This window comes from Gnatocerus cornutus, chromosome 3 (genome assembly GCF_029298725.1).
Source record: "Gnatocerus cornutus isolate USDA-ARS CGAHR chromosome 3, icGnaCorn1.1, whole genome shotgun sequence".
NCBI classification, from domain to species: domain Eukaryota; kingdom Metazoa; phylum Arthropoda; class Insecta; order Coleoptera; family Tenebrionidae; genus Gnatocerus; species Gnatocerus cornutus.
The window spans coordinates 15,316,989-15,344,920 of NC_142235.1; the positions used below are offsets into that span (position 1 = coordinate 15,316,989).

General features: G+C 41.4%; 2 protein-coding genes across 5 annotated transcripts in view; one reads left to right on the forward strand and one right to left on the reverse strand.

Annotated features, from left to right (window-relative positions):
• The window catches only part of LOC148177367 (uncharacterized), a 132,048-nt gene extending 118,446 nt beyond the window's left edge, over window positions 1-13,602 (forward strand). The window contains exons 5-13 of one of the 2 annotated variants that reach the window (XM_088031692.1): window positions 4,265-4,388; window positions 4,439-5,064; window positions 5,110-5,621; window positions 8,432-8,568; window positions 8,681-8,812; window positions 8,921-9,082; window positions 9,138-9,524; window positions 11,628-11,969; window positions 12,014-13,602. In XM_088031692.1, coding sequence (XP_087887818.1) covers window positions 4,265-4,388; window positions 4,439-5,064; window positions 5,110-5,621; window positions 8,432-8,568; window positions 8,681-8,812; window positions 8,921-9,082; window positions 9,138-9,524; window positions 11,628-11,969; window positions 12,014-12,807 — 3,216 coding nt within the window. In that variant the 3' untranslated portion in view covers window positions 12,808-13,602. The remainder of the gene's footprint in view (window positions 1-4,264; window positions 4,389-4,438; window positions 5,065-5,109; window positions 5,622-8,431; window positions 8,569-8,680; window positions 8,813-8,920; window positions 9,083-9,137; window positions 9,525-11,627; window positions 11,970-12,013) is intronic. The other variant, XM_088031693.1, reaches the window with a different exon arrangement.
• An 887-nt stretch (window positions 13,603-14,489) lies between these two features.
• On the reverse strand, window positions 14,490-27,337 carry LOC148177369 (uncharacterized). 3 transcript variants are annotated; one of them, XM_088032823.1, is made up of 10 exons: window positions 26,901-27,337; window positions 25,015-25,075; window positions 24,804-24,964; window positions 18,773-24,755; window positions 18,013-18,725; window positions 17,522-17,961; window positions 16,298-17,477; window positions 16,002-16,250; window positions 14,960-15,953; window positions 14,490-14,892 (listed from the first exon to the last, which is right to left on the reverse strand). In XM_088032823.1, the coding sequence occupies exons 1-10, from the start codon at window positions 27,062-27,064 to the stop codon at window positions 14,884-14,886; spliced, it is 9,954 nt and encodes a 3,317-aa protein (XP_087888949.1). In that variant the 5' UTR covers window positions 27,065-27,337; the 3' UTR covers window positions 14,490-14,883. The 3 variants fall into 3 exon arrangements, with proteins under 3 accessions (XP_087888949.1, XP_087888950.1, XP_087888948.1); XM_088032824.1 differs by having other exon boundaries at window positions 14,490-14,895; XM_088032822.1 differs by having other exon boundaries at window positions 14,490-15,953.
• Window positions 27,338-27,932: the final 595 nt, after the last annotated feature.

Here is a 27,932-nt window from a genome sequence, read left to right on the forward strand (position 1 = left end):
CAATTCTTTTTTTCTGGAAGGTTTCAGCCTCAAGAATCCATTGAGACATAAGTCCACTTTCCACAACATGTTGAATATTCTTGTTAAATTGACGGAAGAACGGAAGGCCTCGTCTAGTATATAAATGCAGATATAGATGAGTTAACTAAAAATGTAAAGTTGTATGTATGTATGTACAAAAAAATCTTCTTGTTGTTTTACCTTCTGTTGCCAAAGTACTTGCAGCGCTTCATGGTTTCTGATCGCAAACAATTCTAACAGAGTGGCAGTTATTGCATGGTCTTGTCTCTGAGCAAAAACTTCAAATTTATCTTTTTGTGGAGGTACCTGATTCTCTTGTAAGCGATTTCTTATCAAAGCATCATACTCCTCTGGAGAGAAAAATTTTGCGAGTGCTACATTGTACTTTAACTTTTTGTTGCTTTGCCCAAGTTCTTTGAAGTTGGTGATTTTTGGCTCGTAACTTGGTTTACTGAAAACCCCACTCAGTTGGCTTACGTAGATAGAATTTAGATTCATCACGTAAAAGAAGAAGAACAATGCAAGGAGTCTTTGGGTGGTACTTCTGTACTTTTGGGTAGTGACTCCTTTGAGGAGTAGTTGTACAATTTGGAAAAACGAGTCACTTGGTGGTTTTTTGAAGACCTTTTTCCATAGTACCACCATGGAGACCATGGAAATAAGAATTAAGATCCAAGTGGTACTTGAAAACACCACCAAGAGCTTTAAACTGCTCATAATTTTCTGTCGTGGCGGTAAAACGAAGTACATGTATGTTGTAAGGTACGGCACTGATACTTCTGTATCACCAAAACTTAAAAGTTGATCACTAATCACAAGACCCAGATCAATTTTTCTTTGCATCATATCATTTCGTAATAAATCATAGTTACCGCGTTTCTGCAAATCCAACATATACTGAGTGTTTTCGGTTAGATAAATAACCCGCATCTTCATCTTCTCGAAAATCGCGTCAAGCATCCTAATGGAAAACCCAGGATCTGTTTTATTGAACGGTATTTTGACAGAGGTCGTAAGCGAATTCCAAGTTATCGTAACGTTACATCCTTCGAAATGTCTAGGGAGTTTGTTTTTGTACGGGTTTAGTGGTTTTTCCACTGTAACTAAGTTCACGACGGTTGCGCAGTGGCTAGAGGCGTGGTATGGGTACCACGTGACCAACTTCGTCCAATTAGCGAACGCGACGACATTGTAAATGTTCAGCCGCCACAACGTTTCGAACAGTAATTTTATCTCTTCATCAGTAGAGTTTTGAATGATGACGAGGAAGTGTCCGTGGGTGTTCACGGAGTACTGTAGTAGTTCCACAGTGGTGGTTACAGAACTAGTATTCTTTTCAATAATGACGTAGCTTTCAAAATCTACAAGATGTGGGGGTTCTTGAGGGTTTATCATTAGTTTTGATTGGCTAAGAGTAAGAAGGAAGATGAACTGAGGATCTAAGTCTGTGAAGTCGGAGGTTATAAAGACAATGGTTTTGTTGGGAAAGTGGGTTTGAATAAAGTTTGGCAAGGATGTCACCGTTTGTAGGGTTAGAATTGTCATCAATTTTTCGTACATTGGTTCTAAAAACGCATTCTATCCAAGACAAGGGAATCTACTTAAAAAAGCGAATTATTACGGGCCAAAGATGAATCCTTGGAGAACTCCAACACTACAGTTCCTCATTCTTCTTCTATCTCAACAATAGACTTTTTACTTATAAGATGGAAACTTCCATGAACACGAAATATTACTTTCTAATTGTGTTTTCCAAAGAATATTCTAGACCGTTTTATTTTTATTACCATTAGCAATTTCATTATTTCATGAATATATTAGTTTAAATGATGTTGTATAAATAAATATAATAATTTTAGGCGGGTGTATAAAAGCGTGTCATAACAATACATTAAACTGTCACAGCAGTCAAATGTTACTAATTTATTTGAAACAAATTAAGTCTACAGCCATCTTTAATTTGTTTTTCGTTGAATTCGTGACTCAACTAAAGTACAGCTCATTGCCGTCAGTCCTTTCCTGTGTAAATTTTCGAAAATTTTTGAGCATAAATCAGGCTTTTTACTCTTTCGGTAGAAAATTGCAAGTAAAGCGATTTTTAAGATTAACACGTTATCAAAGTTAGGTGTATCTAACATTAATTAAGAATTAATTACCAATTTATGACATATTTAAATAGATGCGTTAACTGTTACTGATAAAAATTGCTAGAGAACTCTAGTATATCTAAACTTTATTTTTCCTGTACAGAATTTACCATTACTATATGTCAAAATGTGAATCATAGAGCTTTGAATTTGACGCTCACAAAAAGTCTCTACAGGAAAAATTAAGCTTATTTGAGCGGTAGTATTATTTTACTGTTCTAAGATAATTTCGCCCGTTCTTCTTCCATCCATTATGTATTTCCCCGGCAAAAACGATAACAGAAAGACCAAAACCGACCCCTATCAACAAAAACGCAAAATAAATACGATCCAAGTCCAAAAACCCCACAATTTCTTCGTACTCTGACATTTCAACTTTCTTTATGCTAACTTGCGACTCGTACAACCACTTTTCCATCAAACCACTTTCCACAATTCGTTGAATATTCTCGTTGATTCTTGGAAGAAACGGGAAGCCTTTCCGAACCATCAGAAAGTCGTAGAATGTGGTTAACTAAAATCACTGCCTGTAATACCGACCGGGCGTAAGTAGCATAAGTAATTCAGTGCTACCAACTAATTTTTTTTCTTACCTTTTCTTGAGAAACCACGTGCAGTTGGTGGTAGTTCCTTATAAAGAATTTTCTAGCGCTAGATAGGGGCATCCCGTGGTCCAGTTTCGTCACAAAATCCCCCAGATCTTCCTCAAACGACCCTAAATTCGTATTTTCCACCCGTTTTTTCATCAAGTCTTCGTACACTTCGCTCGGGAAAGTTTCCTTGTAATACTCGAGAAACTTCAATTTCTTGTCACTCCTAGCTAACTCCTTCATGGTCGTAAGTTTCGGTTCGTAACTCGGCCTGCTTAAGACTCCACTGAGTTGACTGACATACAACCAATTTAAAATCATAATATAACAGAGGAACAAGACATAAACGAGTCTTTGAGTCACTTTCTTGAAGTTTTGCCGGGTGGTACTTTGAAGTACCAACTGAAGAATCAGAAAAGTAGCCTCCGTGAGGGTTTTCCCCGACATGTTTTTGTACAGTAGTACCATACCGAACAGGGAAACCAAAACTAGGGACCAAATATCCCAAGAAAAGACGACAAGAGTGTTCACGCTCGTGATAATTTTCCGACGCGGTGGTAACACGAAGAAGCTGTCAACCTTGAGGAACGCGACTGTCGCTTGTTCTTGACTAGAGTTCCCGAAGCCGTAGCTCACGTCGCTTTGCGTTTTCTTCATTTCTTCCAACACCGCTCGCATTGCGTTCTTCCTCAATTTCGAGAGAAAATCGTCGCTTGGTGATAAGTACGTGACTCTCATTTCCATCTTGTTGAAGATGGCGTCCACTAAACGCACCACGTACCCAGGATCGCTCTTATCCATCGGTGCTTTGATGGCCATCGTGAAGTCGTACCACAAGAACTTCACGGAACAGTTGGGGAAATTCTTAGGGAGTTTGTTTCTATAGGATTGTTCCCGTGACGTCACTAAGGTGACCTGGGAACCACACTGGTTGTGGGCGTGGAAAGGATACCACGTGACGCTCGTCGTCCAATTGGCGATCACGACGTTGTAGATGTCACGTGACCACAATGTTTCGAACACTGTTTTTATTTCGTCGTCGGTGCAGTTCTGTTGAAGCATGACGAGGAAGTTTCCGTGGGTGTTGAACTGGAGTGACGTAATGGACGATATTAAAGTACTGAGATTGCGTTCGGAGATGACGTAGTTCTTGTAGTGTTGAACGAAGAAGGCGTTTGGTAGTTGTACGATTATCTTAGTGACGTTTGAAGTGAATATAGCGTTTTGATCCGACCAATCAGAACTGATGTAGACTGTCGTTTCGTCGGGGAAGTACCGGGAGATAAAATCGTTTGATTGTAGAGAAGTTAGAGACAGAAGGAGTTGCAGGGCTAGCATTTTGAAAACTGGTTATGAAAGTAACAAGCTTTCAAATAAATAATTAATTGCATTATTAATATTATAAATAATATGCATATTGCGTGTCAGTTTAAAAAGTTTTGTTCTAAATGACATTTTTGTGATGACGGCATGTTATAATGGATTTAACGCAATGTCTTTTTTCAGAGTTTGGGTGTTGTTTTATACGTTCTGGTATGTGGTTCCCTCCCCTTCGACGGTCGAACGCTACATGACCTTCGCAATGTGGTGATTGAAGGCAAATTCCGTATTCCGTACTTCATGTCACAAGGTGAGCAACTTAAGAGTGTTGAATTTAGGTGAAAATGTTTTTTTTTCTAGATTGCGAATACTTAATAAGACACATGTTGGTTGTCGACCCCGAGAAAAGACTGACGATGTCTCAGATCGCCAAGCACCGATGGTTGGCGAACACGCCTCCTGTGGACACAGGACCTGAGCGCGAACTCCAACTTAACAAGACTGTGATAGACCACATGCTGCAACTGCCCAATCTGAACCAGAACATGGTGTTGCAATCGTTGAAGAACAACACGTTTGATCACATCCACGCCATCTACAATTTGTTGTTGGACAAGCTGCACCAGCGCACAATCAACTTCCAATCGCAGATTTCGCAACAGAGAAGAGCAGCGAGTGAAGGTCTCGACTATCTTCACACACGACCACCGAAAATCAACGAACGGAGCGAATCGTTCAACGAACAACAGCTAGTCACGCATCTAGCGAGCGAGGCGAGGCAGTCCACTGATCAACCGACCGAGGAGCCGTTTAATTATAGAAGGGAGAGCTTCAACGAGAACTGTCTAAGGCGCGAAGAGGCGAAGGAGAGGAGGCGGTCGTTCAACGACAGCTTCTCGGATGATGGGGGATCGCCGTTCGTGTCGATGCCCACAATACCAGCGGTGTACCATGTCGACGACGGCGAGAACCAACCTCTGGAGAAGGTAACTGAAGAGCGAAGTTATCTGACTTCTGACTTTTTATTCTAGTTCAAAGAAATGGATCAGGACGCGTCGGAAGAAGCGTGTTCGCTAAGTGTCCCGTCCACGGCGACCACAGGCTACGGAAGCTGCTCCTCGTCAGGCGACAAGTACCTAACAGTTAGAAGACACACTGTAGGTCCGGGAGATTCGGCACACGAGCAAGTCCTAGAAACACACTGTATGGCCCAAGCTCAACAAGATCCCAACGGAGCAAAACTACTTCCCCACACGAATCTTCCCTTACATCTTCCCATTTTGGGCCAACAGAACCCCCATTACTTCGGAGGGAAGGATCCACACCTGCTGAAACCCCCAACTGTGTTGAACGCAGCTGGGGGTTTCGGGAGGAGGGCCTCCGATGGAGGGGCCAATTTTCACATGGCTTGGGGGACGCCGGGGTCGCACGAACAGCTGTCGATGATGTCCACTAGTTCGAGTGGCAACCCCAGTTTGAGTAGCGGGACGGTGACGCAGCCGCTGGAGCCGCCGGTGATGGACGAGTTGGCGGCGGTGACGAGGTAAGTTGTTGCTAATTACACTGTGTAACAAAATTTTACAAAGTCATATTTATCTGTTTTTTTTTTGTTAATGTAGTTGCAATTTGACTTTTTTTTAACCCTTTAACTGTTATACACGTATATACAGGGTGTTTGGTAAATAAAGCACCAACTCTTTCTTACAGAATCAGAGAGCTTACAGATAGAAGCCTGAGCGAAAATTTTCTTTATTTTCCTTTTCTTGTACAAGTTATAAGTTTGTAAAGTTGACCAATCAGGACTCGAAAAATAATTAAAGATCTGACTGAAAACATAGTAGTTTGGTTTGACAAAAACGAGAGTGTCAAAAAACTGTCACATTTGACATAATTAGTCAGTGGCGTCACAAATGTACTTAAAACTAAATATTTAATTTGAAAAATAAATCGTATTCGGGATTATAAAACCATTCAAATTGTTCTTTGATCCGATCTAGACCAAGATATGAATACCACAAGAAGGAATGATTTACTGTAATCTCAGGACCATTGCGAAACTGTTCAGCACACGTTAACAGATACCTGACAGCGTACGCCTATGTCATAAAATGTCAGATGTGACATGTGTGACATTTTGTACCACTTGATTTATTAAATTTTCCAAATATTCAGACTGTGTCGTGATTGGTTACTTTTATGTTTTATGTCACGATTTCAATTACTACTTCATAACATTGCTGTGCTTTACATACCAAACACCCTTTGACATTTTTTTCATAAACTACAAAATATGAGAATTTGAAATTCTGGGAACAAAAATAAGCGAATAAGACAAATCGAATGACAATATTTACATATTTGTGGCACTGCCGGAAGTAGTAGTCAACTTGCTTATTTAAAATGGAACACCCCTTATATTATTGCATTTTCAGATTCTACATCCAAATTAAGGGTGACTTTATGTATAATGTGCTGAACTTAAATTGAACCATTTCAAATAAATCTTGATTTTTGTAATAAAATTGCACAACAGAAGAGAATTTTTTTTTCGAGATAAGTATCCTAAAATCGCCACGTTAATTGGAAAATAAGCACAATATAAACGTACAATAAAATTTTGCGTTAACTTTATGTATTGGACATCTATTTCCTACTAAAAATACGGAAAAAAGAAGTGTATTTACTCTTTTGTTTTCAATTTTTTAAGCATGTTTTGGGATGGTGACAATTCAATTTTATGTGTATCTTTTATAAACAAATTTGGTGGTCTAACATAAATAAAACAAAAGTGATAAAAAAACAATAAACTTTGAAAATAAAATGCGGTTTTAGGTTAAAAAATTTAAAATACAATTTGTTTTTTTTTTGTTGGCAAAAGGAAAATAACAGCAACCCAAAATAGCAGTTAGTGAAATGATATTGAAGTTCTCCAGATACTGAGATTTGTAAATGTTATTGACTTCAAAGATTCACGGATACCATGTCTTTAGACCCAAGGGTTAATTTCCACCAAAAGAAATTTGAACTCTTGATTTAGCCGATTTGGAGATTTTAATGCCGAAATAGATTTTTCCTAATTTGTATTTTAAAGATTCTCAAATTGCTATTATAGCATCGCTTATCGAAATGAGATATTATAGTACTGAAAACGAATGAGGAAATTGCGAAAATAGCTCTGTTACAAGAACAAACTAGGAAAAATAGTATAAAAACCTCGTTCATAAGGCCATTAAGGCACTCATCTATTATAAAACTCGCGGCTTTGCCGCTCGTTTTATAAACTTGGATTCGTGCCTTAAAATTTGGCCTTATGAAACTCGGTGTTTTAATATACTATTCTAGCATCAAGGGTGGCTATGAAATGTCGAAGAAATTTGCCGCTCATTGCAAATGTGGGTTTAGATTTTTCAACTGACATTTGTAGTTAACCTCTATCATGAAGTAAAGTAGGTTTTGAAAAAAAACTGTTCTAGTTGTGTTTGAAATCTGAAAATCATAAACTTGGACACACATTCGTAGCTTAAACGTCGTTGACATAAGTGACATTATTAATAATTCTCAAGACTGTTATGTTATGAAAACAAAGCGGCAAAATAGTGCATGACAGGAATTCCATAGCCACCGTTGATGCTAGAAACATTTATAAACACCTTGTATAACCACATTTCGACAAAACCAATGATGACATGTCAAAAAGTACGTCAGTCCCTAACGATAAATATGAAAAAAATAACATAATTATTTTTTTCTATTTTGCGTTCATAATGAAGATATTTCGATACGCGTTTGAGCGTATTTCGGTATCGTAATGGACCAATCCCGTGCCAATATTCCTAGGGGCATATATTTTTCTTAGGTTTGCAACAGACAACGTCAACGTTGACAATTTAGATTTTGGTTTTGATAAACCATGATAAATCGATCAATACACTATTATTTCTTGTTGTACTTGGCTTAATAATTCATCGGAGAAAAACTCTTTGGATGCAAGAGAACCAGAACCATCATGATCATAATCAACATCTTCGCTCCCTTGCGCTCCGGTAACCTCAAAACGTCACACCTGTCAAACTGACTGAAATTGGATTTGATGTTGGCTACTTCGAATTTTTTTCCCGAACATTTTGCAAATGCCAACCACCCTAAAATTCCCTAGATTTCGAAATCAAGTTTTTTCGTTTAAAATAAGGCGAAATATAAAAAATAGCGTATGATACTTGTTCATAATGCATTTTGCCGCACTTACTATTTTAAAAACGTACGTGCGGCAAAATGTTCATTATGAAACGCGTTTCATAATATACTATTGTTGCATAGTGTTATTACCCCTCTGTCTCACTGTGTTTTTTACAGGTACATGCAGGGCAGAGGCAACACGAAGCGCCACACCATGGCCAACCCCGAAGAGGCCCACTCGCTTCAGTCCGGGGGCGGCTCGGGCGGCCGCACCCGGCGTACCGGTCTCTTGACGGTGATGGAGCGCCCCCCAGGTAACTTTATGTCGATTTCTATGTCTCTATGTGGTAGAACTGTGTCCGTCGCTTGCTTTTACACATTTTGATTTTTTGTTGAGTTTTTGTGTAATACGCATGCCTTGTTTAGTAATCCCACCTGAAGTAGTCATGGAAGTCGAAGCACGCATGAAGCGTAACTACATGCCTCCAATGTTGCCCCAACGAAAGCACTCGCGGCACGCTGTCAAACCGCATTTGCCCACAGTACAAGAGTTGCAAGGTTTGTTTTGTGTTTTTTTTTTAATTTGACGCTTTTTTAATTTGGCTTGAGTGCTAAACCGGTTCGTTTTACGTTCCTGGATGTGTTAACAATGGGTGGTTGAAATAGGCAGAGAAGCGAAATCGATGGAGAGATTCAGCCCGGTGAGGCGAGGGAGCGAAGGCTCCGCTTCCGGGTCGCGGACTTCGAGCCCCTCGACACCCCAACAAGAGTGTCAAAGGCTACAGAGGGGCTTACAGGCGAGGTCCAGTCCGCCGCGGTCCATCCCAGGTAATAACAAGTAACTAGGGGGGTGAGACTGACCCATTAGACACTGGTTTTTTAGGGTCGCCGATCCACCAGCTCGTTTCGGACCCCCAAATACGTCACCAAATATCCGAGAGTCCCTCCCCTATTCACCAGTTTTACTCCCCGGACCCGGCGAGGGACCCAACGCTAGGTCTCCCCCCCGAGACGTACCAAACCTCGTACGATGCGAATCGTAGCTTCGGTAACAGTCCTCTGCATACGTCGCCGTTCGGGACTAATCCGAACAGCAATTTGAACTCCCCGATCCAGCAGAACTTGTTCGGACAAGTCCCCAATTTGACCATGTTTTCTGGGACGAATTCGCCCATCATGAACCCGTTGCTGAGTCCCAGTACTTCTCCCGTTTTCGGAAATTACGTGCCCACGTCGACGACGCCTGGGAGCATCTCGTCCATCACGCAAGGTAAGGGGGAATGAGCGTATGGAGTTGATACAATAGGGAGAATTCACATTTTTTAATTTTGACGAAAATCGGTAGTTTTCATGTCGTATAATATGATGTGGCTAGTGGAAAAATTGCAAAGCTAGCGCCTCGGCCATTAAAAAAAGACTCGGCCAAAAAAGACACACTTTTTGGCCTTGGTACACAAATAGCTATTAGGCGACTTAAACTGAAGATGGAATTTTTAGGCCTCAAAAGCGGCCGAAAAGTAAGTCTTTTCTGGCCGCAAACATTTTTGGCGATCTATGGTGGCGCCATCTATCCATAGTTTTGCATATTACGTCAAGATACCGATATTACCCACAATTCTATAATACAAATTCTTTCATTGTTTCATAATAAAGACAATTGTTTTTCTTATAGCACGCAAAACAGTAACTTTTTTGGTTATGTTGCAAACGTTGTAATAACTTATTTTGCAAAATTAACGATTAACTGTAACTTTTTTGGTTATGTTGCAAACGTTGTAATAACTTATTTTGCAAAATTAACGAGGAAACGTCAGTAATTATTTGAACTGAAATTATGTTAAACAAATGTCATTACATCTTTTGTCACCAACCGATCTTCTCAAAAATCCCTAATCGAAAATAATTTCTTTCAAATGCATTATTGACAGAGAATTGAGACTATTATTACTAGAGGATGAAAAGGTGGTGGTGGGGATGTTTTAACAAGGGCGCCATGTTGGAAATAGTCTTTCTTGAAATGTATGCAACCAAATTTGATTCAATGTACTGATTAAACAATTTATTTCCATGTTTTTAAAGATACGGCTCAACCACATCAATAGACAATTTAATTTTAAATTGTCTGGGAAAAGTTTTAGACAAAAATTAACCAAAATTGATTTATTTAAACACCAGTAATAATAAAATCAATCAATTTGATATCACTTTTATTCTTTCTATTGAGAGCGGTTCAAATTTTATGCAAAGTTTTGGTCTACAGCATGTACAAATTAAACAATAAACAAAAAATAATTTTTTTTTTCGTAATTTAAGTCTCATCATAATTGTTGCGATTCATTTGTTTATGCTACCAATTTTTAAATCAAGTAGCTTATGACTTAATAAGTATTAAACTTTTTTGTTTTTCAAACAAAATACTTTACACTGCTTAAATCCAATTAACTCAAAACTAATGTAAAAAGAACGAATTTTTGTGAGCGCAAAGTTGGCTGTCAGATAATTTATGATTTATGATCTGCATAATAATTTTTTTTATTTAATTGTTTTAAAATTTTCGGTTTTTTTGATATAGTTTAAATATTTATTACAATAAATTTAATACGTCAATATAATAAAACCTGCAAAAACAACCTCTTTTCTATATTTTTTAACTATTTTTCAAATTGACATATTATGGTTTTACGTGATACCAAGGTAAAAGGTAAAAAAATTGTTTTGTACTTTGTTTAGATCACATCAACTTTCAAAAAGGGCAGATAAAATTAGTTTAAATTTATCGGGCAGTGTCATAATTAGTATAATATTTTTTTAAGTTTATTTAAGTTAAACAAAATATTGAACTGTTTATCAATTGTTGATAAAAAATAATAATGAATTTAATGATTTATAGACATGTTTTTTTTTCATAAAACAACAGAGTTTTATTTACTTATCTTGTATGCACCCCTTTATTAGTAGGCAACCCCCATTTACACTATGCCCAAAACACAGCATTTGGCTATTTCCAATATGGCGCCCTTCCATAAACAGTTTTGGTTACCCCCTCTACCAGATTTTCATCCTCTAGTAATATTAGTTTCAACTCTCTGATTATTGAATATTCAAATTCTCTTACAAAAACAACCATAAATTGCAACGGTGGTGTTAAACAAATGTTCTGCATACGGAATTCTATCATTGGGCAGCTGAGTTGTGACGTCAAACCAATGAAAAAGTGTTTTAGCTCCCGCCTGAGTATTTAAATTTCTTCAACCAATTTTGGCAAATCCGTCATGTATTTTTAAATTTTTTTTGCACCACTGCGTTATTTGAACAATATTCTACAAAATTTGGTACAAAAATATATTTGCATTCTCCCTATTTGCGGTTTTAGGGATCAGTGGGTTGAACACGACCGGGGCGGGCTCTATCACCCAAGGGACCCCCTCGACGAACCTCCAATTGGAAATCCGCAACCAGCAGATGCAAGACGACAAAATGGACACGAGTTATTCGAGTTTGGGCGGGTTCCAGCCGAATTTCCTCCATCAGACTCACCACATGCATCACATTCTCAACATACACAACCATAGAAGTTTAACCAATTCGCCCATAAGCAATCCGGGGAGTCCGGGCCTGGATATGATCCAAGAGGAGCTGCCGCACATCCAAAGCATCGTGAAGAATGACCCTCAAAATGTCGGACACCCACAGATTTCAGTCACCGATGTGTTAGGTACGACGCTACCGTCACTTTCAGTTTCACTCCTTTTTTTGTAGGTAGCGAAGTGACGCTGGTTGCCGGCTCCGACACGTCCGAGGACTCCATGGACAGCCTAGACAACCAAAAGATCCCCAAAATCCCCTCTTTTGTGATCTCGGAGCCGTCGGAGAACCTCCCGTCGATAACGAAAGGCATCGGTCGGAAGACAAGCCAAGAGAACGACGAAGCAAAATTTTTTAGCAAACCCCACGAGTCGGAGCCCCAGGAATCGGAGTTTTTTCTGAGAAGGAATTCCGACAAAAGCTCGGTTTATTCAGACGACTCGTTGTCGAACGACAGTTTGAGCATCGGCAACCAGAGTCCGAGCTCCAGCTCAAACACACAGAGCAGTCATGCGTGCGACAGCGACATCAGACTGCGTCCGCTGGACAACCACTACGAGAAGCTCCAGATCAGTCAAGAGTTGTCTAATTCTGGCGCCGGGAACTTCCAGATTTTCCAGAACTACAAGTGGACTGATGAGGATTTACAAACCGATACGAATCTACATAAGAGTTCCGGATCGTTCGAGTTCGAGTTGAGTGAAGTTTGCTCGAAACTGCAATCGACTGATATTCTGGAGATGGTGAAGAGGACGATAAATGATCAAATTCCGCCCAAGACGTACTCGAGCTCTGAAGATGTGAGCGATCGGTTGTCGTTGGAGTACGAAGGAGGGATTCAGATTGAACTGAAAGTCATCGACAAACAGAAAGATTCTAAAGGACTGAAGATGAGGAGGATATCCGGCGATCATTTGGTCTACAATCAGTTATGTCAACAGTTGATTTCTTGTATGACAGTTTCCTAGCATTTAGAGGAGTCTTAGTTTGATTACGCTTTTTTCTGCTTACTCGAATCCAACATTTGGGTTTTCGGTTCGTTTTAATTGTGATGTTTTGTCGTTGCCATAATTTTTTCCAAATAAACATTCCACGGATTTGGTTAAGTTGTTACCAAAACACTGAGATTTTTATGACTGATTCTCCGTTTTATTTCCTTGGTGAGAAACTTGTAAATACTACGTGTACATATTTAATTCATCGCACAATTGTATATAAAATGTAATAAATCTCCATAATGTAATCGGTTCAGTGCAATACTTTGAGTTCTACAAAATTCTGTTTCAGCGACTTAAGCTAACCTAATAATTGCATTAAAATTGTATATTTTTATAAATACTGTAAATAGTTTTACTTGAACATTCCTATTAGGTAGGAGAAGATTTTGAATCTTTGTCAATATTCATATTCACTTAGCACAATTTTAATATGCTATTTCTAGTGTTTAAGATTTCTACTTGACTTAAAAGATAATAACAGGCTTTTTTGTTTCGATTAGGTGTTTCTAGGGAAGTAGAGCAACTTTTTTTCATCCGATTTCTTCGACTAGAACTGTAGAGGCAGAAATTTTCGTGTTCGAGACGCAATTCCGTTGCTCTATATACAACTTTTTTATCGGTTTAATACCACACACAAAAATGTTGTAAGAATGTAATTCTCATTATGTTTTGTCTTATCTGGCACCTACGTAATAAAACAAGGTTGTAAAATTTAGTATTTTCTGTCAATTCAAATCTGTGATGTCAATAAATGAATGACTGGAACTGACTTTTATTCATTCATTCATTATGTTTATTCATTGGTTGGATTTAGAAAGACGCCCTGGGCTTGGAAAACTAGAAGCCAGCCCTGTCCTGAAGTATTCACGATTTTTTAAGCTTGTAAGTTACGATATACGTTCCTGAAAGAATATTTGGTTGCATACATACAGAAAATATTTTCATTCTTAAATTTTTTATATGTTGGTATGTAACAGCTTTTCTCCGCCTAAGAAATGAACGTGAAGGACGCAAAGATGTGGAAAAACGCAACAAAGAAATAGAAGAAAAAATTATTCTTTCAAGCTTCATTTTGGTGTTATTTTTGCGAATTTCAAAACCTTTGGTGTTTTTTTCGAAATAATACTTGAATTTAGATTGACGCGGAATTTTGTTTACCGCTTAATTAAGCACTCCTAAATTCATTGCTATTAAAAATTTCCTTCTATTTGTGATATTTTTCGAGAAAAACCAAAATAAAAGTTCGGAAACATTTCCCCTAATAAATGTAGTGGAATTTGAAAATTGAAAAGGCTAAGCCAAGACTTACTACACTACTACTATCATGCGGAGATCATGTCTTAATAATTATACTCTGAAACTTTATTTACAACATTATTTGTTACTTCTTAAACCTTTTCTGTTACAAATTCCTCGTTATCTGTGAAATTTTCCGAGAAAATCGAAGATAAAAGTTAGATGATATTTTTCCTCTAATAAGTCCAGTGGAATTTAAATACTGATGCTTAGACATACGGCGATGGAAAGTTCATGTGTATAATTGGTTGCCTACCACCAGCATTAAGGTTGAATTCTAATCTAGAATTTAAAATCTTTTTCGGGCAGGTCAGAATTGACGAAGAGTAAATGTAGAAAATTTAAAAGAGCGTATAAATGTTTCAAACACTTTATTCCAACTTCCTTTTATACTTCAGGTTGTAAAGAGAAAAAATTCCGGCAATACCAAGTTAATCGTAATTGGGCGTAAATTAAAAAATGGCGTTGCACGCATAGAAACCATTATTCTTATCACATCGGTTTAATCATAAATAGAAATAAAAAACGCTGCTTACAAAATAGTCGAATTCTAATAATATTTACAACAGCTAATTCTAACTTAACTATTTGGTTAACTGTCTTCCATTAACTGCAAGATCACATTATCAGGAATCTGGCCAATAATTTCGTCGAAGACATCCTCCATCGAGAAATCCCCATCACCGTCACTAAAATCCATCGGAGACAACGCCATCTGTCAAGAGCCCTCGTCCTTTTTCCCACAATCCTTTACTTCGACTACTGGAAAAATATTGAAAATATTACTAAACTGCTCCGCACTCATCTTCGTGTTAACTTTATTAACCTCAATACTTGTTGAGAGTGTCTTCAGATCGGACTCCTCCTTTTTAGATCCGTAAAATGAGTACTCCCGGACGAAGGGGGCGCCTGTGGATTTCCGCGCTAGCATCTTGCGAGGGGGCTGCGACGGACCTGGATTCGGTCCTGCTCCTTTGGCTCTCGCGGCTATAATCTGGCGAACCAAATCTTCGTATTGGTTTAGTTTTTCTTTGTTTTCTTCGATTTTTTCCGTAGTTTGGATATGTTCTTTGTTGTGGTGAGCTCGAGCTTCGGTGGGGTAGATAAACGTGGCGCCGCAAATAAGACAGTCAATAGGGCGTAAGTGTTTACGGAGGTGACTCCTGATGCCCCCCAAAGTCGAGCTACGGAAAGGGCACTTTGTGCAACAGAACTGGTCTTTGGAGCCGCCTTGTTTATTCTCTATGCAACTATAACTGAGTTTTTTCCCGCTGTGGACTTTGTTGAAATGGGCTCTCAAACCTTTAATGTTCAAGTACGTCCCTGAGCACTCCAAACAGATATACTGATACATGTCAAACTTCATCCCTTGATGTTTCTCCTCTTGGTGCTCCTTCATGAACTTGTCAGTTCCCCGCTCGTGACAGTACGTGCAACAATAAATCGCTTCGATTTTTGATTTTGTCACCGCCTTATATGCAAACTCCTCCCCTTCGTGGCACTCACTGATGTGTTTACGTAACGCCTCCACGCTACGCTCCACCTCCGAGCAGTACACGCACGAGTATTTGGTGTCGTCACTCGTAGTCGCCGCTGATTGGACAGGTGTGCTAACTTGGGGCGTTTTCAAATTCTCGATGATCTTCCCCACGTACGGCCCATTGGTGGTGAACGCCACCTCAAACATCGGATGACTCAGTAAGTTGTGTTGGAACAACTCGTTCAGGGATTCGAAGTCGGTACAGCAGTGACTACACGTGTAGGTGAGATTCGCCCAATGGAACAACTCGTGGTCTTTGAGTAGGTGGAGATTTTTAAACCTGGAATGTGATTGGTGAGCAAAAGGGCGGTACGGAGGTGGGACGTACCATTTTTGACAGTAGTCACACTGGCTTTTGCAGGCTGACGACACGGACTTCTCCCCGGTGGGTGTGTACGTGACTTTAACTAACTCTTTTGATTGGTTGCTGATGAGGAGTTGGAGCCAATACTCCACAGATGGCTCGATGGGCGTTTCATTGAGGTTGGGAGTGAGAACACTGTCATGCTTCTCTCGACAGTGACTGGCGAAGGCATCGAAAGTCACAGAAGCGAAGTCACATGAAGTACATCTACACCTACAAAACCACATTTACAAGAGGGAAAAAACAAATTTGATTTCAACCTGAAACATTTGAGCTCCGTCAAAACGTGGTGGATAAAAGACGACACTTTCTTATTCTTGAATTTCAAGCAAACCGGACACTTGAAGCCTTTAGCCCCAGGTCCGCACAACTTCCCGTACTTGTTGACCAGAATCTCCTCAGAGAGAAACTCCTCCTTGTCTTTCTCCGCCTTGACGCTACGCTCCGCCACCGTCTCTATATCGATAAACAGATGACTGTCTCCACTGTCGTTTAGTTTCTGTGATTCCTCCTCTTCATCGTCGATTACGATGACGGGCTCGTCCACTCCTTTGGCTTCGACAGACTTGGCATCGATACCTTTAGCCACAGCGTCGATCGCTAGATCCAAGTTTGACGCCACTGGAGGCGTGGCAACTGAGGTGGAGGTGGAGGCGGGGCTTTTTCCAACCACACCCTTTTTCCCTTTCTGTGGAGACGTCTCCTCGAACAGTATTCCACGAATGTGGCGCACTCTAGGTCTGTCGCGTTGCCAGAGCGGTGTGGTATCAAACTGCTTCTGATTGGTGCCTGCATGTCCCGCCCCTTCACTCTTATAATACACGTGGATAATATCAATCTCATTATCAGGATGGTTGTCTTTAAAGTGTCGCTCGAATGTTGACTTCTCGTCGGTTTTGAATGAACACAACGTGCATTTAAACTGCGCATTTATGTCGTGTTTGTTGAAAATGTGAGCGATGATGTCGCTTTTAGCAGCACATCTGTATTTGCACATCCCGCAATGCCATGGTTTCGTCCACTTGATGTTCGATGGTGGAGGCGGGTCAACTGCAGTACTCGCGCTTCCCCCTGATTGGTCAGTATCGACAATCTCCGCCTCCAACGATCGGATAGTGATGGTCCTGGCTGAATTTTCAGAGTGTTTATCAGAGGCGTGTTTATCCACCTTGTGGCGAAGGTTATGGACGAAGGAACACGCCGAGCACTTGTACAAATGTAAATCGTGGAGTTTGAGGTGTTTTAAAAAGGCCTCCACGTCAGATTTAAGGCTCATTTTGCAATGAGAACACGTGAATGAGGGTTCGTGGGCATGAAGAGCGTACACGTGGTGGCGCAAATTCGCTTCTTCCAAACACAAATAGTTACAACCTTCTGCACAACACACGTAGCGGCGATGGGCGGAGATGTAGGCGGGGACTTGATACTCCTCCTTGACCACTAAAACGAACCAATGAGAGGAGTGGTGCAACAGTACGACTTACCTTTAGTCTCGGTTTTAATCCCGCCCATTCTGCTGGTGCTCATCGAGCTGATGGCGAGGTTCGTCATTTTGTCGAACATGCGCTCGTTTTTGTCCAAGCAGGGGACGGGGTTCACTGGGGCGATATCAGGGGCGCACTTCTCCGCCGAGTGAAATTGGAGATGGCGAATCAAATTAGTCCGTACTTTGGTGCTGTAGGAGCACAGCGCGCACTTCACGTTGCAGTTGAAGATGTAACGTTTCGGGAGTTGATCGATTTCGTCTGGCCCGTACACGCTCTTCTGGCCATGGACAGGGGCACTGGGGCCCTCTTTACTATTTTCCGTCTCCAAGGTTTGTACGGGGCGAAGAATGAACTCGTCGCGTTCGAGGTTTGTTTTGTTTGGGATCAGCGGCGTGGTGATGGTGTTGGTGACGTTGTGCTTAATCCTCATGTGTTGCCTACAAAGAAGTGTCAGTAATGTTATGTAAACACACGTTAAAGTAACTTACTTCAGAGCGAAGGAGGATGGGAATTTCTTCACGCAGAGCGAACAGCCGAACCTCACAGGGCCGTGGTAATGCACGTGCTCCAACAAACCGTGCGCGTTCTTAAAAAGACGCTGGCAATGGACACACTTGTAGGGTTTGAGTGTGTTCTTAGTTTCCCTACACTGCTTGGAGTGCATCATGTGTGTTTTAAAGTCCCTCGTGTTGGAGAACGAGATATCGCAGAACGCGCATCGGTACAATTGGTACCCAACAAACCCAAAACTCTTCAAGTCGATTTGGTCTTGGGAGTCGCTTTCATCTCCAGGCTCCGGTATCACAGCAGCGACTTCTTCATCGAGACTCAGAGGGTCCCCACTGTTATCGGGACTGTTCTCCGGTTCCTCGACTACCATAGATTCGTCTTTGGCCTCAGTTTTGTCCTTCGAGTCCTCGGAAGTTGAGGCGAAGACGAACGGTGATGCTTCTTTCGTGAAGAGTTTGCTGGCGTCGACTTTGCTGGGTATAATCGCGATGATTTTCTTAGTTTCCGAGGAATGGGGTTGGAGGATTGACAGTGGTACCAAGGTGACATTCTTCGACTCGGCTTTGGGGGAGTCTGATTTCTGCACGTAGTGTTGGACGTTGACACTTTCCAGAAGCTCTTCTTTGATGTATCGGATCGCTGTGAAGGCGTCGTCGGTGTAGCCGTACGGTATAAACCTCGTACTGTACGTCTAAAATCAACCAATAAGAAACTGATCTGGTTACTGAAAAAACTTACCAATGGAACTTTTCTGCGGTCCACTACGACGGGCTCCATACTCGGATGCGTGGAGGAGTAGTGCTCCAACATACTGTACATCTCCGCACAGCCCATCTTACAAACAAGACAATGAAAGTCGTAGCACCCATGGGACCTCCAATGGTCAATCATGTTCTCCGCCACCATACACTGGTAGTTACACCGGTTGTTCCCATACCCGCAAGACATCAACTCCGTGGTACAACTCTCCAGATGAGTGGAAAACTCGTTGATGAACAAGAACTCTGACCCACAGCCACACTTGAACGGTTGGCACGCCTCCTTCACTGTAAACTGCTTCGGTTTGCTCATCATGATGGCCTTCGCCGACTTCTGCGGTAGCGACACTATCAAATCGTTATCACTATGCTTCATTCTGTTGTGTATCATAACATACTCTCGCGTTAACGCCCTGTAGAGACACTGCGAGCAGGAATACAAACAGTTTGAGTGGCGCAGATCTATATGAAGCCCCGAGTGACTCAGAGGAGTCTTCACGTCGCAGTAGACGCACGAAACTTGCTCGTCGTTGACGCGAGCATGTGCTTTGATATGAGTCTCAAACAAGTGGCGCCAACTCGTCGCGTACTTGCAGAAGAACTGTGGACACTTGTACAACTCCCGGGGACACTGCAAGAACTTCTTCATGGCGTCGGTGCACTTCCACACCGCGGCTTTCTCGATGGTGTTCATTTTCGCCTCTTTAAGAACCACGCTCTCAAACTTCGGACTCTGTGGTTGGATTGGTGAGAGCGGCGGCACCGTTTCCTCAGCTAAAGACATGACGCCCGAGATTTTGAACGGGAAGGGATTGTCTTCTTCTTCGGCCAACTCCAGCGGCTCTTCTTTCGTCGTTGAGAGTTTATCTCCGCTCAGGCGGCGCGTTCGTAATATTTTACGTGGGGATTTGTCTTCTTCTAAGTGCTCGGTTTCGACGTGGACGAAAAGAGCGTACAAAAGATTGGTACCAACTGGTGGAGTTACCACATCTTGGCATATACCGCATTTGGTGGTACTTGGGGTATTAACAGAAGCGTGCTCGCTTAAGTGGACGATGAAGCTCTCGCGATCCTTCGTGCTGAAGACACAAAGTTTGAAGAAACACATGTAGGTAAGACCATCGCGGTCTTTGTCAACGCCGACGTAGCCGGCGTTGAAAGAAGTCTTGATACCGCAGAGATGCTCGTTTTCGACGTGTGCGAAGAAGTTGCTGAGCAACTGAGCTTTTGCTGTCGATGTGACCTCTTGCTGACATATCCGACATTTCGTCGCTTTGTAGCTGAGGTTGATGAGCGTGTGGTCTTCTTCCCAGTGAAGAACGAAACTGTCTCGGTTCGTGGAGGTGAAGAGACATGATGGTACCCGACAAGCGTACTCCAAGCCGTTGTTAGTCTTACTGATGTTCAAGAAACCGGCGCTGATGAAGGCTTTCACTTCGTCGTTCTTTTCCAACAAGGGCGCAAGTGGAGGAGGACCTTCCAAGGTTTGTTCCTCCTTAAGAATCCCCTGTAATTTCTGGATCATCCCTTGGATAATAGTGTTGTCTTTTTGCACCACTGGTGTTGATGATACTGGTGGTTCCATAAGTTTACTCGGCTTTTTGGGGGTGATCTCAGGGAGCGGATCAGTGTCCATTTCCGTCTCCGTTTCCGGAAGGTAATCATCAACAGGTTCGCTTTTCACGGTGACGATCTCGGGGTCGAGAGTTTGTTCTTGTAGCAAACGAGTGCTTAGTTGATCGATGAAGATCAAAGACTGGCGGTTGGTCTTCACGGATTCGTTCAACTCGTCCATTTGCCGAAGGCGCTCTTCTTCAATCTTCTGGTTTTCTTCTTGTATGTCGGTGTTGCAGGTAAAGACAGTCATGTCAATTTCTTTTTTTTCTTCTTTCTCCTTTTTCACGGGTTTGGGTAAGGGAAACTTCTTCGGCACCACTTCCTTTGGTGTGCCTTTAGGAGTCTTCGGCGATGCAACTTTAGGCGATGGTACTTTCGCCACTTTCGCTCTTTCATTAAGTTTCTTTCTCTTCGGTTTGGGCTCCTCCCCCTTTTCCTTCTCGACCTCAACTTCCTTCTCTTCTTCCTTGGGAGCATCATCGTCATTCACCGACAGGTGAACCTTCAGGATCTGTATCCCCTCACCCAGATGGTACACATTAACATGATTCTCCACCGTCTTCTTCTCCATTTGGACGAAGTTGCACTCCACGCAGATGTACCCGTAGAGCTTCGTCTTGACCCAAGCCGCTTTCTCGAATCGCTCCACATTGTGCGCCTTCACGTAGTGCAACTTCAAGGGTTTGCCTCCGCAAGTGGTAAACTCGCACATGGAGCATATGTGCCTATACTCTCCCGTATGTGTGGAAATATGATCGTAGAAATTCGACGGCTGAGCGTGCATCTCGAGCTCGCAGAACCGACAACGAAATTGGTACCGCTTCGTCGAGCAAAGATTCTCGTTTTCCTTCTGAGTTAACTTCAACTCTCGCGACTTCTTGATGGCTTGCTCGGCCTTTTCTGGACTCAAGCGTGACGACAAGACCTCGGAATCTGGATGTTGGGTTCTGTAGTGACGTGTTATGTTCATCCCGTTGTAGTCGCACAACTTGCAGGAGGTTTTCGAGTGCCACAACTTCGAAGAGTAGTAGTTCTTATCGGGCTCCGCAAACTCGAACGATTTGTTTAGATCCACTTTCTGCTTCACGTCTTCTTCTTTCACTTCTTCTTTTTCTTCAATCACTTTCTTCTTGCGTTTGGGAATAACACCGCTCGCCCACGACTTTGTCCTCTTCCGCACCTTCTTAGGGGAGACGCTTCTTTCCTTTTCTTCGGTACTAACCTCGATTTCAGCATCAGATTCTTCCTTCTTTTGTTCTTCTTCTTCTTCGTCGTCTTTATCTGGCTTCTTTTCTTTCTCGTCGTCGCTCTCGATTTCTGAGTAGTTCTTACTGGTTTTGTTGGTGCGCCTCAAAGAGTACCGTTGACTATCATCGTCAATTTCCTCGAGTTTGTCCATGGAGATCTTCGGAATCAAAACTCTGACGTTGCTCATCGCTTTGAGTTTCTCAGAATTGACTTTAGTATCGAATTTCTCGGCGGTGTTTCTAGTTCTCCGCTTCGTTTCCACCACAGGAGGTGCAGGTTTAGTCTCGTCGCTCTTCAGCAAGCGACACATTCTCTTTCCGGTGGCGGTCAAAACGCCATCACGTATAAACATGTCTTGAATATCTTCGTGTAACAAATCCAACTCCGTTTTGTGCTTGTATTTCTTCCTTTTCGGAGCGCTAGCAGAAGCCACGCGTTTCCGACTCTTGATTCTTTCACCCACTGACACTACGACTTCCTCTTTCTTCTTCACTTTTTTCTCTTCCTCCTCTTCCTCCTCCTCCTCCTCTTCTTTTTCTTCTTCGTCTTCATCATCATCTTTAATCACCCGCACGGCTCTCTTCTTCTTCAAAGCGAGTCTCCGTCGAACTACTTGTTTCTTCTTCGCGGCGAGTTTAGCGTTTAGTTTCATCTTCATGACTTTCTTTCGTCGCATCAACGACATCTTCTCTTGTTGTTCTTCTTCCTTCGTGGCAGATTTCACTGTTTGCACTACCATCTTCAGTTTTTCGTCGTCTAGAGAATTCGAAACGTTGTCGATAAAGAGCGACGCTGCAGCTCGTGTTCGCTCGTTTTCCAGGAGTTTCTTTAAGAACTTGTTGATGATGTCAGTTTGGCCCTCATCGTCAAGAGGTTTGGCCTCTTCACGTGTTTCTTGGATGTCGTTGGTGGAGGAAATCTCACCAACATCTGCGGCGTCTTTCGGGACTTTTTTATGGTCGTCTTTCCTCTCCTCGCACTCTGTGGAGGACGAGACGCTGGTGGAGGCGACGTTTTCGTCGGTTTCTTTAACTTCCGCTTTCTTCACCGTGTCTTCTTTATTCTCTTTCTCTATGTCCGCTTCTTTCATGGGCTCTACTTTTTCCTCTCTGCTGGTGTCAGTTTCCGATTCTTTTTCACTCTCCGTGTCCCCTTCCTTTTTAATTTTCGGTATTTTAAAGTTTTGTACTCCATAACCCTTTCCAGTTCTTCGCCCTTCGCTGCCCGAGTACAAACTATCCAAAGGTGATGTAAAAGTGTTCTCTTCGCTATCTCGAGAGACAGATCGAGACCTCGGTCGATTCGGTTGATCACGTTCGCGTTCGTATTTATACCGATTCAACCTCGGATCCCGAAACGTGTTCCGACCATCACGTTCGGACTCCCTCGAGTCTCTTCGTGGCGTCGATCGGGGATCCTCCCGAAAACTCCGAGGATCTCTAGTTTCTCTATGGAGACGAGGATCGCGATTTGATTCGCGGTGGTTGTCACGTGGTCTCTGTGATTCCCTCCCGCACGAAGATGGCGGTCGTCGCCAATCATCGCGATATCTCGTATCTTTGTTAAATCCTTCCTCGTACTTTCTCTCGTACCCGTCAAACTGGGGCGACAGAAGAGGAGGAGCTTGATTATTAAACGCGTTATGAGTGGGCGTACTCCCGGGAGGGTAGTAATCCATGTTCTGCATCTGATCAAACTGATTGGGCGTGGGCGGTGGAAAAGGAGGGCGTTGCGTAAAGTGTTGGGGGCGTGGGGGACCTTGATTATGCCAGTACCCACCCGGCTGGTTGAACCTAACGTCATTCTGTTGGTAGTTCGGGAACGTGGGCGGGCCGTAAGTGTTTTGCATGGGAGGAGGCACGGGCGTCGGCCGCACTTTAAACTGGTTAACCACGTTGTTAACTAAAGCTGAGGTGTTCGGATTGGTTAGGATGTTCGTCACGTGACTTGGAATGGGAGGAGGAACTGGTGTTGAGGATAAAATGGGCGGAGGCGTGGGGAGGAGCGATTTTCGATTAAAAACCGCTACTTCATTATCTATTGTGCTTGTTGAGCTAGTTGGAGAGATCAACGGTACTGTTATTTGTGGTGGTGTCTTTGTGGGGGAAATATCAGGGAAGGGTACTGGATTTGGTTTGTTTTCTCCGCCTTCCGATTGTTTTTTAGTGTCAGGGGGCGTGGTTTCCGCAATTGACGGTTTTCGAGGTCTAGGGTTGTACTTATCAGCCAATCGTTTATAGACAGGTGCTGGTTCGGTGGTTTTAATGTCTTCAGATTTAGGTTTTTCCTCGGGTTCGACCGCCTTGTCTTCAGGTTTTGGTTTATGTTCGTCTTTGGGTAAATCAGTTTTTTTCTTCTCTGGCTCTTTTTGTTTCTTTGGATCGTCCTTCATAGGTTCTTTCCGCTCTTTGCTTTTATCTCTCTTCTCATCATCTAGCTTAACTTTACTCTTATGGTCAGTGCTCTTCTTTTCAGTCTTATCTTTGAAACTTTTATGACTAGAAGAGTCCCCTTTCTTCTCGTCCTTAGAACTACGTCGTTCTTTAGTCTTCTCGCTGTCTGATTCCTTCTTGGAACCAACAGAGTTTCGTCTTTCCTTCTCTTTAGTCTTACTAACTCCTTCCATAAGCTGGTTATCAATACTAGAAAGAGCGTTCCCAAACACACTCGATGCTTCTTTTATCACTTTCACTGGTTTGGTAGGAACTGTGGTAGTCTTAACAGTTTTACTTTCCGGCTTCGACTTATTATCTAACGCTGCTTTCTCCACAGCTTTCTTAGTGAGAATTGTAGTATTCCTCACGGTCGTGTTAATTGGCGACTTTGGCGCCCCTTCCCCTTCCTCCGACGTGTTCAACTGCTTCTGCAGTTTCTCCCTAAGATCCGTCAGTTCATTCAAAGACAACCTTTCGGTTAAAACGTCTTGCTGCAACGCCTCCAAATCTTCTATACTAATCGGAGGTTTCGACATATCCGGACCTCTTTTACCCAATCTGTCAAACCGATGCGTTTTTTGAGGAATTTTAAGACTATCTGCGGCACTACTATAGATATCGACGTGGTTTTTATAGCTGCTAGACTGACCAACCATGTTGTCTCTGAAAGAGAACAATAAGAACGAAATTTTGAAATAAAGAAATCATTACCGGATAGATCGATCTGGAACCTTCTCTGTTGGTATAACAACGGGTTTAGTTTTGAGAATGTCACGTGGTGGACTGGGACTTGAGGGGGTTATAGGGGAGCGTGGCGTAGAAGGTATTGCAGCGGGTGGCCTTGAGACCGGAGCTCCACTTGGGCCAGATTTCTACAACAGAAGTTGGTGAAGTTTGGTAGGCGAGTGTTAAGAAGACTTACCACTTTTTCGTAGAGTTTGAGGATTACGTCTTCGCATTTTGTGAGAGTCTCCAATTTTAACCTGAAGAAGATGTTAATGATGTTAAGTTGAAAAGAGAATATGGTAAGAAATTATACAAAAAAATATACACAAAATTTCATTAGAAAATTATTTTAGTTGCATCTTCATTGTCAGTCTTGTTCAAGATATTTCGTCCCTCTTCATTAAATATTTATTACGACCTAGTTATGACTGATCTTGATCCACATCCCTTTTTTAATCAATCAATCAATATTCAGTAATAATCAATATTTTCTCCAATTCGCATAATTTAATACTTGTTCAGTAGGCAAATATTCTACTATCAAGAGTGCCTCTGTGATTTTATGGGTTGTTTTTGTTCTTTTTTTTAATTATCAAAAGCCATTCCGGGTACATATTCCATAACCCACTTCATTATAGAGATTGCCAACTTCCCAATAATTTAATAAAATTCCTTTGAATATTATTTCCTCGCCGAAAGCTTTGTAAACAGGAACCAATAATTGACATGTAGATATCACTTGTGTAAACCTCACATTGTGATAGTAACCAATAAAAACATGATAAAGAATTGAGGTAGCCACTAAGTAGCATACAATGTTTGTTTGTTTCTATTGTAACCTAGGCAAATTTAAAAAATACAATGTGCGCAAAAAGTACGGGACAGCATCAATAAACTGCTTAAATAGAAGAATATGGTTGCCACTATAATTACGTATCAATCAGTATTTTTTTTTTAGTTTTTTAATACTAATCAAGTAGACTTTGAATATGGGCAATTATCAAGCCATACAACTTAAGTCAAGTCCATATATTCAGGTTCATCCAGTTTTTCATTAAATACTTCTCCATTGGTTCATCTTGTCTTCTTTTAATTACCCTGTATATTACAGCAGCTGTCTTGAGTATCTTACTTAATGACTATGCAGTTGGTGTATTTTTAGGAACTAACAAATATATCCAAAAAGTGGCTCAAACCTGATTTTATCCAAAGCCAACAATAATACTTAAAGTTGGTAACACCCGCTCATAAAAATGTACGCGTAGTAAGTTCTATTGTTGAATGGTGGCACTATAATTTATCGATTTTGTCATAACCGAATTGTTAATCATCAATTAAATTGGGAGGTGTAACACCTCTGGATGTAAATATGCAATTATTATAACATTCAACGTTGTTCCAGCCAACCTTCAATATCAAAAAGAAAGAATATAAATCTTCAAACTTAAATGATAAAAAGTTCTTGATCCAAGTTTACCAATGGAATACATTTACATATTCAAACATAATGTGATAAAAAACGGTATATAGTAGGCCATGTTTTCTCTACAAAATGGTAGCACTGTAATTAATGCGTGGCTTCAAACTGTCAAATACATTGAAATGATATAGAGCTATCAACAAATTCAAGTTCCAACGCATAGGCTGGTGAGACATAAATCAGAATTACAGTTATACCAACTTCAATTAACTGAGGAGTAGGTATAATAAACTAATAAATAGTTGAATACGATGAATCAAAGTTGGTAATACCGCAACTAGAAACTGTCAGTCTTTTTAATTACTTCGTTAAAAATGTTGGCAGCACTAATCTAATTACTTAAAATTTACGGTACCGTTCCGTACCACCTTTGCTTCTGGAGACGCCACTGGACAAACATCGCTAGTTCAACAAACTTAATTTAGAGAGTACTAACTGTGGTAGTATTACTGTTGGCTTTCGATAGTTTTCGAGGTTTTACTATATCTCAGCTCGGCATAATTGATTTAGTAATTCCTAACCTGATTTTCTCTATACACATGTAAGCCGACAGTAGGCTATGGTTCCCCAAACGTCAAACACCAACCCCTTGAATTACTCACTTTTTCTTTTTATCCGTGATCATGGAATGCAACGATACCATCTTCGCCAGCTGTTGCTCCCTATTCTTCTTCCTAGGGTCCTTCAACTGGGCTATCATATTATTCAAGAAAGGTATATACTGTTGGAGACTCTCCAACTTCCTATTATACTCTTCGTCAGCCATTTTTCCCTTCACTAAAATTCTACCTCGCTAGACTTCGTTTAGTTCAGATTGTCTCCACAGCCGTGGCGCCACTCCAACCGATTCTCCCAAACCCCAAGAAAACTCGGCATTTTTTTCTCTCACACTCTTTACACACTAAACCTTCCAAAAACAAGAAATAAAAATAAAGAAAAACCGTTTTTGCTATGGCACGTTGTCAACAAACACGATGTTCTAACGTTACACAGCCACCTTGTTAGCTACTGGCGTAGGAAGAGGGAATAGAGGAGCTTGCTAAAGCAGGCGGGAATCGAACATTCACGAAAACCACCGAAGGTGATTATGGCGCAGTTTGGGCTGAGGTCATCAATTGTGCAGGGGGCAGTTTTTCGTCGAAGGCGATGCGATGCAGTAGTGGGTAGTTGGTGCTGTGCTTAGACTTAATTTTTGTTATTTAGTAGGTCCTGAATAGAACCATACGACTTGATTAGGGTTAGGCGGGTTCATTTAGGGTGGAACGGGTAGAATGACCTTAGCGAGGGCAACGACCATTGCCGAAATATAAACGCAATAAGGAAAAAGTAGTTTGTAAATGTTTCATTGTTATTTCAGAACAGAATTTAAGCGCATTTAGTGCAACAGACGTTATGATTAACCTAACAGCTGCGTAGGTACAGTAGGAACTAACATAAGAAATAATCAATACGTGATGTACTACACTGGGGTGGAATAAATTGACAGAAACGCCATTGTTTGAAAACGTTATCAGGGCACTCGTCCTGGAGGCAGTAGGCGAAAAACAATTGAAGCGTTTGACAGTTTGGCGATAAAAATTACAGTCAAGGTTAACACGCGATAACTTTTAGCTAGAATTGTGTATTTGGACACT

Coding starts and splice junctions, on each gene's coding strand:
- LOC148177369 (XM_088032822.1), bottom strand. CDS start 27,064: ATGGCTGACGAAGAGTATAATAGGAAGTTGGAGAGTCTCCAACAGTAT. Junction 24,756..24,803: donor GTTCCAGATCGATCTATCCG/GTAATGATTTCT, acceptor GTTCTCTTTCAG/AGACAACATGGTTGGTCAGT. Junction 17,962..18,012: donor CCATCCTCCTTCGCTCTGAA/GTAAGTTACTTT, acceptor ACTTCTTTGTAG/GCAACACATGAGGATTAAGC.